Raw genomic sequence first — 13,666 nt, forward strand, 5'->3', positions numbered from 1 at the left:
CTCGCGCTTCTGACCCTCCTGAACACAGGTGAGAGAACGTGCCCATCTGGCATACAAGTGTCAGTGCTTTATAAACCCTTGCAGAAGCACATGCTGAATTGGGCATGTATTAACATACATCTGCTCTAACAGGTAGAGACTGTTTGAGAAACTGTCTGAGATGATACACCAGCTCTACTGAGCTCACCAGGGCGGAGGTTCAAGGACTCAGATTAGGGACACTGAAGAATGTGGTACGTTGCATTTTCCACACAACCACTTATTGTACCTTTTATTTGTTGTTGTGACTAATAAATTCTAACCTGTCCACAGGAATAGTGTAGTAAAAGACTTGTCCATCTGCAGATTTAGTGCAGCGGAACATGGCCCTGAAAACAAAAGCAGCTATTAAACTTTCAACTCGTAATTTCTCTTTGCTAGTGTTGGGGCTACATCTAGTTTCTCTTTTATCTCTTAAGAATTTTAAGTTCCTAAATTAAGAAGGAAATAGCAATTGTTTTTTCACTCAAGAAAAGAATCACTACAAGCAATATCTGTCAATTTGTAATCATTTATTTAGACACAATTTAAATGAGAAACAATATTACTTTCTCCTTCGAATTTCAGGTCTTGCCAAAGGAGTTTTATTTCAATAATGTCGTAGAAATGAACAGCAATTGATATCAAACAAAAACCTATAAAATACTCTCTATATGATATGGCCATATAAGCCATGCTTCTGCTTTTTAAGAAGAAAATACAAAGTCAGACACAAGAGACTGCAGCAGGGTGTGCTTTTAATCTGAGTAAGAAGGTCTGACATTCATGTGTAATACAGTTCGAAGTAGCAAGGTCCTGCAGAAACCATTTAGAAAAAGAACAGGTTTTTTTGGCCTCAACCTGAACAGCTTACTCTGAATGTTAAAATTAACCTGGAAGAGTCAATGATTTAACTAAAGAAATAAGCCTACTGGATTTGACCCCAAAGTCAAGTCATGAATCAAACTCCCTCACTCTCCCCCAGTTTCTTCACTGAAGCGGGTGAACCTTCCCAAAACTCACTCACTAGCTGAACTGTAAACTTTGCAAGGTAACTGAATCTAAAAATATGTGGCTCTATTCAAGCTTTTTAAGATTAAAATTTAAATGCCAACATGACTGGGGGGGGAGAGGGGCTGAACATTTCATTCACTAACTACTACCTCAAAATTAATTCATTAATAAATATGTAAAATACTCATGAGGATTTACCTCTTCTACCTCTAAACCAACATTCCCTGCCACTAAAAAATATATTTAACTGTAATGACATATTAATCAATATTCTGTTTGGAAACATATAATGATACTTTGTCACCCTTCTTTATTTTTAATTCAGCATTTTCTTTTCTCTCTCAATGGTGGAATCCCTCGGCTGGGAAAGAGGAACGTCAGGAATGCATCCATCAGTTCTGAAGTGGCTGCATGCTGTTGAGGATTTCTTTGCTTTATTTATCTCTTTCATTAAAACCCACCTTCTAAATCTTTCCACAGTGGCTCCAATACGAAACAGTATAATTTTGCTGTGCTTAAACAAATGCTACAGAAACAGAAGAGGACTCCAGAAGACAGCACCAAACTCATTCACATATTATTCACAATTTCCAAAACTTTGATTTATAAAGCCATATCAACTGGATTCAAAAATGGAACAGTATCTATTCAGAAACCTTTCCATTTTACCTAAGCCATAACAATATGCACATGAAAAACACAAAAGTTTTAGAAGCATCTCAGTTATATCTTGGATATTTCACAGTATTGCAGATAAAATGGCAAGGATTATTTAAAGCTTTGCCAGTCTCTAAAGTCAATGTACTCAGAGTGGAAGTGGTGCTGAAAATCCTGAACTGTTATTTTAACAAAACCATAATGCTTCCCTTAATAGTTCTCCTGAATGTTCCTGCTAGCTGTCTACTGCAAGAAACCTTTTTACTTCAAGTGTTCCTGAACGTCTCCCTCTATACCTGTCTGTCCTATAATGTTCTTTTGATTTTATCTTGTACTCCTCCTTGTCCTTTTATAATCAGTCTGATTGCAAACTGATTGATCCCAAGTTTAACCTCTGCACTTCCCTGGAAATGATGCAGCGTGGTGTGATGTTCCTACACTGCAGAACTCATTTGGGTCATTAGCTCAAGGAAAAAAAGAAACTACACAATTCTGTTCCAATGTGCCTTTAAATCACATTTAAAAACTCAGCTTTCTGATTTATCCTTCTGTTTACTTCTCATGCAAGGAAGCAGAGACAAGAATGAACTTGAAGCAAGTCCTTCACTCATTGCAGATTTAAAGTCTCCAGTAATGATTATACTTTATAGACTTATTTACAGCTTGCTTACACACAGGGATTTTGACAGCTATTCTGTAAATACACTCTCCCACCCACTAAGCTCCATTGTAAACTATCAGAAACATGCACAGGGTCAGACTCAAGCTCCTTCTGTCATCCTTCTCCTTATCTCAGAAAACCAGAATCTTGAGCCCACATCCTTGTGCATGACAAGGCAGATCCTAGCAGCTACCACCTGGATGAGCTTTCTGGGTCTCTGCAGATATGGTTTTGTGAGGACTGTAGTCCTCTAAAGTAAAAGAGGAGATGGTGGAAAGAACGTCCTCTTGAACAGCAAGACCCTGACCTCACTACTCCATTTCCCATACCTTGCCAGCCTATTGTTCAGCAGTTGTTTCAGTCAGGCTGCTACAAATTGACCTCCAAATTAAGCACAACATAGCCAAATCCCCAACAACCTGCATCCTGCACCTCCACCCAGGGGAGTATCAAGGCCTCTGTTTACATGCAAACACCAAAATAGAAATTGCTGCAAATTAAGTGACAGCACACTTTTGACACTGAAGTTCTCTGATGCATTCTCCTTAGCATTTAAAGGCTGACTGAGCAAAGCTGAGTATACTCCAATCCCACTAATGTTCACCTGAGCAGTGAATCATCAGCAACTTCTGAAAACCCAGCCGAAACATGGCAGGCTCCTTATTCTATGATATTACGTGAAAACTTTCTATTTTGAACAACATGCCTAAGGTCACATAACAAACAGGACGTCAACAAAACAAAGCAGCCTGGCCAAACACAAAGCTGCTAGTCCACTCAAAGGGGCAAACAATTTTGCACTAGGTAGGGAACATGCCCTCCCCACTTACTTCAGAAAACATTTGCAAAACATTTTTTTTCTTGCATTCTTTAACCACAAACTTCAGCAGAATAAAACAGTATTCAAAATACTTATTGTGCATCCACATGTGCCCAAGAAGTAAGCATGCCTACAGAAGCTTTATACTTCTGGAATCAATTTTCAGAGCCTTTGCTTGAGTAAAGGAAACAAGAATATGAATTCACAGATTCAATTTCTGCTTTTGTCAGTGTGCAAGCCATCAGTAGCTCTGCTTTGCATTAGTAATTAATTTTAGTCAAATTATGTTCATTTTGCTTATTTAAAACTTCAAAGCTTTCGGAAAAGCGTACTTTCCTGACCTAAAAAGTAAGGGCTTTGAAGTATCTGATGAAAATAAACTCACTACTATACACAACTGCATAATCAGTTGCAGAAAAACTGTAATGCATTCCCTGCCTTTGCAAATGAAAGAAGATTGTTGGTGATATGCACCATATATTCAAAAAGTGAAATGAGCTGTCTTCTCCACATAAATCAGAAATATTCTTTTAGTTCAAATATCTTGAGGGGAAATTTAATACTTTTGTTCTCATCTTATAAAGCGTTTAACTTCCTAATTTTTTTACAAGATTAAAATTACACTTTTATGCAACTATGAAGAAATGCTTTAAATATTAAATATAACCAGGAAAAAATAATTCTAAGACTATTTTACCACCAACCATGAGATATAAAGAGTACACTTTTCAGAGGATCCCCACAATCAATTTTTTGTATACTTCATCCTAATTAAGCTTCCTGAATCATTAGGAAACTCAAACCATGGTCAATGGGTTGATCAGAAATGTTTCTGAATTCCTGTCTCAAGTAATCATATCTACCAAAGAAGCGTTTCACGCCTACTACACCCTGGAAGAATACTTTTTCAAGTGTTAGGAGTTACTGATATTTTAAGAAAAACACCAATAAAATGCCAATTTAGACAGTTTGAGCTTCATTTCTCATCACAGAGAAGCAAATATGAAGCATAATCACAGTTTTTTATTCCAGCTCCTTAATACTTCAAGTCAAATCATGATAATTTCCATGCTACCTAATTATGCCATCACATCAGATTATGACTTTGAGTACTAAGCAGCATAGCACTCCCAAGCAATAAAGATGCAAATGCCCACAGCAGTGGAATAAAGAAATATAAAAAAGTATCTACAGAAACAGTTCTACTGCATGCTTAAGTCATAGCCGGTTTACCAAACTAGTGCAGAATGGAATGTAACAGTTTCTATCCTGGAAGCACCAAAAAAAATTACTGGTACACAACTTTTGTTTAAATCTGAATGCTTCACACCTTTTATTGTTAATAAATCTTGGTTTTATTTAAATCATTTGATTTAGGCTGACATGAAGCAAACTCAAAGGAACTGTTGTGGCTTAACCTCAGCTGGCAACTAAGCACCACCCAGCCACTCGCTCACTCCCCCCCGGTGGGACGAGGGAGAGAATCGGAAGAGTAAAAGTAAGAAAACTCATGGGTTGAGATAAAGACAATTTAATAGGTAAAGCAAAAGCTGCGCACACAAGCAAAGCAAAGCAAGGAATTCATTCGCTACTTCCCATCGGCAGGCAGGTGCTCAGCCATCCCCAGGAAAGCAGGGCTCCATCATGCGTAACAGTTATTTGAGAAGATAAAATGCCGTAACTCTGAATGTCCCCCCAGCTTATATACTGAGCATGACATTATATGGCATGAAATATCCCTTTAGCCAGCGTGGGTCAGCTGTCCTGGCTATACTCCCTCCCAGCTTCTTGTGCACCTCCTCGCTGGCAGAGTATGGAAAGCTGAAAAGTCCTTGACTTAGTATGAACACTGCTTAGCAACAACTAAAACATCAGTGTCTTATCACATTATTCTCGTGCTAAATCCAAAACATAGCACTACACCAGCTACTAGGAAGAAAATTAACTCTATCCCAGCCAAAACCAGGGAAGGAACAAACACAAGAGGAAGACAGCCTTCTGGCTGCTTGGGCAGAGTTGCAGAGAGACCAGAAACTGCCACAGAATAATCAATGAAAGTATGCTTCTAATAGGAAGCCAAAAGTTATGAACATTTTTTGCAGGTAATTTCTTTATTAATATTTCTCCATTATTCACACTGGAAATTCACCCTGCTGCCATTCTCAAATCTCAAAGCAAGCCTAGGACACTACGAGCAGCAGCATCTCTTCATCATCAAAGACTCTGACCTTAAAGCGGATTTCTGCATTTCTAACACCACTGATCAAACCTTCCAGGCAAAGGAAAGTCTATTTCAAGTCATCCCTAAAACAAAGCAATCTCTGATTTCTTGCGTCCTGGAAACGCAGGCACGTTTCCTGCTTGTGCTTGGCCATTTGCAATGTTTGAGACTTGCAGACATGTGGCAGCTGGGTGTACGGTAAAAGCTAATCAGTGAGCAGAGGGAGTAGAAGAGAGCAATCCTTCATCAGAAGCATGTTCATCAAGTAGCTCTTTAAAAACACTGCCTACCTGCCAGCTGATAACATTAATCAGGCACTATGCAGCTGAGGTCATCGGCAAAGCCAATGCCAACCCAAAATGGGACAGCAAAGTAACAAACAAAGCTTTCAGTCGCTGGCAGAAATCCAATCTGTAACCAGCCAGAAACCCCCCAGCATGAGGGGGACAAGGAGGGAAGCGCCAGCTCTGCAGGGTCAGAAAGTGCTCCTCCCGGCCCTGGGCTCCCCTGTGACAAACAGCAAGCAAGATATCCCATCTCCATCTCAAATCTCCCGCTGCTATAGGAATGGTCTAAAAAAACACCCTAGACAACTGGCTATGATGGACGGGTTTTCAGAATAGCTGTATTACTAGACCTTCAAAGGAATAAGATGCATCGCTGAGGTCATTGACTTAAAAAAAACACATATTTTGCTTTTTAATCATAAAATCTCATTTTATTTCACTCTTAACAGATGCTACCAATGTGGTGTGGGACAAGATATCTCTACACCAATGGAAGAAAATACTGAAAAATGACCGGACATTACCATCCATAATCTATAACAGGCTGCAAGACCACAGAGAACTCTCAACTCCTCACTTCCCCATCTGACAGGCCGACACCTCTGTCTGCCATGTGTTTGTCACCTTGGGTAGACTATCGGGCAGCTAGAAGACTTTGAAAATGGACTGACCAAAATAACCTCTCTATTAGCACTACACAGAGAAGCAATAACTGAGAAGACATGGAAAAAATCCCAAATAGACAGGCTAAGCACCAGGGTTTTTCTGCCCTTAGTTGATGCCTGACAGGATCTATGCAGCTCCTAAAACCCAAACGTATAATAGTCATAACACAGATCACAGGTAAATTAAATGTAGCCTTAAGAAAACTCCAGTTAGAGTATGCGTGGTTCTGAATGGCACCGATAAACTTATTAAAACATATGGCCTAACTGTATGGAGGGAGAGGAAGGAAATGGGTTTTAATCCAATGGAACAGAACTTCCAAGCCCAAAGGGTGATGGCATTACTTCATTAAGGATATTGGGAATATTCCCAGCCTCGCTCCTAGTACCTTATTACAGTCCATGCTGTATTCGTCAAAATAAACAACATCCACTGCTCTTCCCTCAACTACAAAGCCAGTCGTCTCACCAGAGAACGCTATCAGGTTGGCCAAGCATTTCCCTTTCATAAATCCAGGCTGCCCTGATCGTCACATCCCCAAACAGTTCTTCCTCATTTGTACACGTGAAGTCCAGTAGTGCCTCCCGTCATCGGCTCCTCAGTCATCTGCATTAGGAAGTTGTTATCAATGCTCTCCAGAAACCTCCTCGATTACTTGATTACTTGCACCCTGCTGCACACTCACTCCAGCAGATACTGGAGTGAATGATGTCCCCCATGAGGACCAGGGCCTGCTAACATGAGGCTTCCTCCAGTTGTCTGAAGCTTCATCTGATTCTTGCTGATCAAGCTGTCTGTAGCAGACACGTACAATAACACTGTCAATAATATTGGTCTGCCCGCTAATCCTGACCCATAGGCTCTCAGCCTGGTCATCAGCCCTCCCTAGATGGAGGTCCATGCATTCTAGCTGTTCTCTCACAGAATGTTTAACATCACATTTAAAGCAAGCTCCAAATATCGGTTCCTCTATTCCCAAAATTTATGGCATTATTTTAGACTATTTTAATCTCAGCCATTTAACTGAAAAACAGTTAAAACAGTGTTCCAACAAATAAGTGTAAATACTTGCTATTTTTCAATTCCTTCATAGTCAACATTTAGCCACTACTTATACAAGAACAACACCATCAGCATAATGTCAGAAAAAGAAAAAAAAACCCACACAAAAACCACCCCAATCTTGGGTTCTTATTTTGTTATTTCCATAACCATACTAAAGGAGGCCTTCAGCTTACCGTTTAGAATCTGTTTTAACTATCATTCACACAACAGAGACTTCAACAGCATCTATTCAACAGCAGAGCATACCCCCACTATTAAGGAATTTTTCACAATAGTCGATCTTAACTTCTCTTAGTTTCATGCCTACTCCTGCTGCGTTATCTAGTTAAAATAAGATCAATAGCCACCTATTAATTATGGATCAATGTTTAATTACCACTTCCAAAGTTACTGCCATAATCAGTTGCACAGATAACATGATTTCTATGTCCCGTGTTTTATTAAAACGCCATGGAGTGGGGAAGAGATGAGTATACAGCTAACTGATTCACAGATGGCTAGAAATCGGCTTTCTCAGCAGAGAGTATTAAAGACGGAAATTTTCTGGAGAAAATCCTTAGGGTATATGCTCAAAGCTGCAGATTATAGTCTCAAATAAGCACAGAAAGATTGGACTGGCCAAGGCAATAATGAGCTGAACTACTTGCTACACGTGTGGTCAACAGGAACAACAACAAAAAATATATCAGTTGGGGTTAAGTAATCCTGGAACTGTACCTGTGAGTGAGTCCCCAGAATGGGAAGGGGGAGAACCATAGCTCTAAGCACTAAATGAACACATTTCCAGTTTTTGCCGAAAATGAACCTTCCAAACAAGAGAGGAAAATATAGTGGAGAAATTATCTACTTCTAAGAAACAACGAAACCCCAAGTGTTTCTAAACCCTCATCTCACTTTTCTGTATTCCCAAAATAATCTCAACATCTTCACACATTCTTCATAGCATCCTTCTTGGCAGTTATCAGCCAGAAAGACCAAATGAAAATCTAAAAAAAAAAAAACCAAAAAAACAAAAAACACCAAACAAAAATTGCCACATGCACTGACAATATTCCAGAGAAAAACAGGAGGAAACAACCAACCACACAGATACCTGTAAAGAAAAGACAGCGTTTCTCTATTGACGCTTTATCTAGTGCCTCAGGAGGCAGATGAATGAACAAACACTTGCTTTTATAGCAAAAACTTTAATGAATCCTAAATATACCCAAGCAAGGTAAGGATTCTCTTTGGGTAAACTGTTTGGGAATTCAGATGGAGGGCCAGGAGGAAGGGTTTACTTATCCACAGCCATGTTTAAGACCACAGGTGTCCCAGCTAATTCTCAACCTAATGTCATATTCATGAAGGCTGTCTCTTCTTATCTAATTATCCCTATCCCCTGATTATACCTACAGGAGGTACAAAGAAAGGTAAATAAATGCAGCAAAGTGCAGCTTTTCTACTTCAAGACAAAGCTGTGAATATCTGTGCCAGAGCCAGATTGCTCCCAAGGCAGAAGTTCCACCAGTATAAAACTAACTGAAAAAATAATTTTAAAAATAAAAACAAAAAAAAAAAATCACAGTCTAAGGTTATATTTATGTTTTCATTTCCTTCCTTCATATCGAAAAAGGATTCAATAACCATGTGTTTAATGGAACTGCCAGGGAGGAGCGGGCCAAACATCTGCTCCACTTTGGCATTTCAGTTTGGTCGAGAGTTTGAAGAGGGCTTTCTAGTCATTTGGTTTAGGTACCTATAGAAAAAACTGTTTGTGAAAGTCTGTAGGCTCGTGTAGTTCCTGCCTATAAATGTAAAACCTCAAAAATTACAGCAAAACTGTCAACCAGGAAAAGTCAAATAGGGAAACAGACCAAAACTTCAAGAAACTTTCAAGAACTTAACACAAAGCCAAGAAAAAAAATTAAGAATTTGGCACTGAAATAGCTTCTGAAGTCATGAATTGAAAAGTTATTTTCAGTAACGTTTCTGTTGCATGGAAGATCATTAAACCCACAGGTGATAGCTTCTTAACAAAGACAGAACTTTCTCTGTTCAGCATTAATGAGGCTTTATAGGCATTCAAGTGCAGGAATTGAAGGCATCTGCAGTAAGCAACCTCATACAGCTCCCTATTTTTAACATATATAGCGTTCAGAAGATTTGATAACTGTAATATTGTTTAACTCCATCTTCCCCCCCCCCTTTTTTTTTTTAATATTTTCAACATGCATGAACTTTGGAAATGTTACAGCAGGACTGAAGACCATTTTGAAGGCTAGGATAGGGCTGCATAATGCACCAGGCAATCTGCACACTGTATTAGAAAACTGGAGAGTTACCTTAAGTATTTTTCTTTTTTTTTATGATTCTGATTTAATTGTTGCTTATTTATATTCATCGCTGAAATCCACTGCATCTGAAGCTATTTTGAAAACACAGCATTCTCCCAAAGGGCCCAATCCAACTCCCATTCAAATAAACAGCCTTCAATGGAGCCTATTTGTTGCTAGCCAACAAGATTGAATTCTGCTGCAGAGTGGTCCCTGAAGCATTTGTCACAGCTCTTTACAAATATTGCTCCAGTAAGAGCAGGTCTAAATACGCTTGTCCACATGCACTGCAGACAACCAAAATCTATCTTTTATCTTCTTGAAACACTTGGTCAGATTTAAACTCCAAAAGCACAAAGAACTGAATCTGTCAAGAATATGAAAAGTAAAAAGAGTAAAAAATGTTTAACGGTTATAAAAAGGCAAAGAGCCAAAGGGAAGGCAGAAGGACGATAAAATATTTTCATGTGATAGGACCAAGTACCATTTACTCCACCCTTAAAGTGAAGTTACACAGAAAAATGTTTTTGTGTAGATTTTAATGACAGTATATAACCAAACTTCTCAAAAAGCTTGTTTCAACACAGCTATGAACAACATCCACAGTTTTGAAATAACAAATTTTGCAATGCACACAAAGCATACAAACACCACTCCAATAGTAAGTCACGAAGGTTATGAGGAAAGATTTTAAATCTCACCCAGTACCTACTCACACAGGGTTACCAAAACAACAAAGTTTAAGATTGATATTTCTTGATTATATCCTTACCATACGGAAGACCCTTATCTGTGAAAAGAACGATGTGATCAGCTTTGAGAAGAGGACAGGTTTTGCTAGTTTATGGTAAATAAATAAATAAAAGTAACAATGTAACTTCTGGTCTGAGCTAAGTAGTGAATGATACAAATGAGAAAAACTCTTTCAATGGATGGACACTCTTACTCTTCGCTGATTTATCCTGCCTTGTAACACAGAAATCCAGACTCTGGCTGATGAACTTCTTTGTAGTTTAAATAAACTTATTTGTAGTTTTAAGTCTGAGACAGCAGAAGGTTAGGAGATAGGAATTCTGTAAATAACATTGCAAAATTAAGACCTTTCTACAGGGAAGTGTTTTACTTTGACACTAAGGATTTGTTGTTATACAGTATTGATGTGGTTCTTGAAAACAGTCTACTTGGAAAGCATAGGTCTTGGGAGATGCTCTCAATACCTGTCAGAGTTCAAAAACCAAATAATAAAATGTGATTTATAATACAAGTTCAATATCTCTGTTTCATAAGTAACAGACAAAAAAAGTTTTTAAAGAAGTTGGCCACCTTAATATCCCAAGAATACTCTTGAGAATCTGAGCTGATATCCAGGGATTTCAGCAGGGTAACTTACAGGATCACTTCACGCTTTGAGAGATGACTGAATAGAATGTGAACTCCTAATTTCCACCTCTACCTCAAATCCTCACTGCAGCACCAGATAAAGACAAGGCTTGAAACCAAGCTCAACCAAAGCACCTTGTGTGCCTCACTCTGAGATGACTCTGTCCAGACAGCACTCCATACTCAAGCTCTACGAAAGCCCTCCATATCACAGCCCTACAGAAACAGCAGGGAGGCACACGAAACCAGGGAGGTTACCTCCGAGTTCCTTATTGTGGGATCAGAGTCACGTAAGCCATGGAACACATCTTCAACCGTATAATGCACACGCACCAAACACTATTGGGACTGGCAGGATTGCTCATCAACACAAATAGATTTAAATACGTATGTATGTACACAGGTAAATATATGTATATACACACGTATGTGTACGTATATACACACACGTATATATTCCTATCTGTGTGTGTACATATATGAAACAGACAGACACTAAACCAATCGCACCGAACTACCAAATACTATACCCACCATTAAAAAAAGGAAAGTTGGGCACAAAAGATTTCAGATTTAAAACCGAGTGAGCTAACTTCCTTCAGGATAAAAGATAAGCCACACAAAAGTAGATGTACAATGCCAGTTACATTCAACACCAACACCGTGCTTTATCCGACAGCCGTCCCACGCAGCCGTACCCTGGCAGCCTCCAGCACCCCAGCAGCGGCACCTGCAGAGCAGAACCAGCCAGAAACAAGCTTTGCTCGCTCCGGAGGCTTTTGCTTTTGGGAAAATACATTATGCTCAGAAGCGTGGACCAAAGTAGATTCCTGTGCTGTTGCTGATCTGATAAAAAGACAAAATAAAGAGGCTGGTTGCCAAAGGCACCAGAGCTGTCTAAAATGTACACGTGTCACCTTACCTTTAGCATTTCTGCTGTCAAGGTGAATAAAGAACTCCCGCTACACCTCAAGAGAGCTCCCAAATGTGAGCCTTTCGAGGAGGCCCATTTACTCTTTCCCATCACACTTCTGAGATTCAAGACCACCGGGAAGTCAGAGCAAGGACCGGCCTTTCCAGGCGAGCGTAACTGGGCATCCTCGCTGCAGCCTGACCTCCGCCACCCGCACACAGCCAAAGCCAACCCAACACTGCCACTCGAAAGGTGTTTAGGTAAATGATACTACTTCGTGCGAGGTGTCACCTATTTCTGCTACTGAAATGATGAAAAGTACTCTTAGTTTTAGGGACAGGGGGGTTTCAGAGCTGGTGCCTCAGGTCACGCTTTGGCGGGTTCAGCCCTGACCCTGCGGGGCGGCTGACCGGGGCCGCAGCGCGCTACCAGACCTTTGCCCCGACCCCGCAAAGCGCCAGGCACGACCGAGCGGGGGCCGCTGGGGCTGTTTATTTCTACCGCCGAGAGCAGAGCCCGGCTTCAGGCTCCACGCATCCCCCCGGCGACGCACCCCGAGCAGCAGCCCGAGCTCGGCCGGGGCGGGGAGCGACAGAGCTCCCTCCAGCTGCGAGCAACGGGCGCGGACAGGGGAGGCTGCGAGCGGGGCGCCCCGCCGGCCGCGGGGGAAAGGCGGGTTCAGGGGGCGGCGAGCGGCGGCTGAGGGGACGGGGAGCAGGGCGGCTCCTGAGGAGAGGCTCCCCCGAGCGCCAGGTGCGCGGCCCGCCCGCCGCCCTCCCTCGGCGCCTGGGCCACGAGCAGAGCCGGCGAGATGCGGCGGCCGGGGCCGGGCTCACTCACCGGGAAGCTGCCCCGCAGGCGGGCGGATCTCAGGGCCAGGTCCCGCAGCACGGCCCCCGCCTGCCCAGCCAGGGGAGCCGCCATCTTAGCCGCGCCGCGTGCCCTGCCGGCGGCCGCTGTCTCCGCCCTGCCCCGCTCCCCGGGCGGAAGCTGGGCGCGCCCCCGCGGCGCCCACCCCCCGGAGGGAGGAGAGGGGCCGGGCGGGGCGCCCGGGGCGGCCCCCGCTGGAGGGCGGCGGGGGCCGTGCGGGGACGGCGTCCGGGGGCAGGGTGCGTGACTGGGGCCGCTGCGCGGGAAGGGCGCGTCTGGGGGCGACCGTGCCGAGCGCGGCTGCGTGTGGGGCCGGTGCGGGTGTTAGAGCCGGAGCGGGGGCTTTGTGGGGAAAGCAGTGGCTGGGAGCGATGCGGGCAACGATGTGCGGAGGGGCTGGGTAGCGTGAGGTGACAGGCTTGAACTGCAGGTCGTTGCCTGTTAGAGGTGCTGTCCTGACTGGTTTGCCTTCTGAGGTTTTTTTTATGACTAAAAGCACTTTTTTTTTTTTTTAATAGGAAATAGTAAATTAACCCAGGCTAATAAGCCCTAATAAGCCCTGCTGGGATCCTGCTGACTCTTCATAGGCACTTTAACCTGAGCTCCACAAAATGCCTCTTAATTCTTCATCCACAGGTAAAACCTGTTAGTTAATGCCAAAACCGAGACACTGAATTCAGGCCCACCTGGGGGACAGCGCTTAAGACCAGAGCTCTGATAGCGCATGGCTCATCATGTGGATATAAAATGTAACATATGAGTTCCCAGTCTGAGCTGTG

General features: G+C 42.2%; 1 protein-coding gene across 1 annotated transcript in view; it reads right to left on the minus strand.

Annotated features, from left to right (window-relative positions):
• Positions 1–12,960, minus strand: part of SUCLG2 (succinate-CoA ligase GDP-forming subunit beta) — a 132,438-nt gene extending 119,478 nt beyond the window's left edge. The window contains exon 1 of the mRNA XM_082321422.1: positions 12,858–12,960. Coding sequence (XP_082177548.1) covers positions 12,858–12,941 — 84 coding nt within the window. The 5' untranslated portion in view covers positions 12,942–12,960. The remainder of the gene's footprint in view (positions 1–12,857) is intronic.
• Between the last annotated feature and the right edge of the window lie 706 nt (positions 12,961–13,666).

The sequence above is a fragment of the Platalea leucorodia genome (genome assembly GCF_965183815.1).
Source record: "Platalea leucorodia genome assembly, chromosome: 9".
NCBI classification, from domain to species: Eukaryota; Metazoa; Chordata; class Aves; order Pelecaniformes; family Threskiornithidae; genus Platalea; species Platalea leucorodia.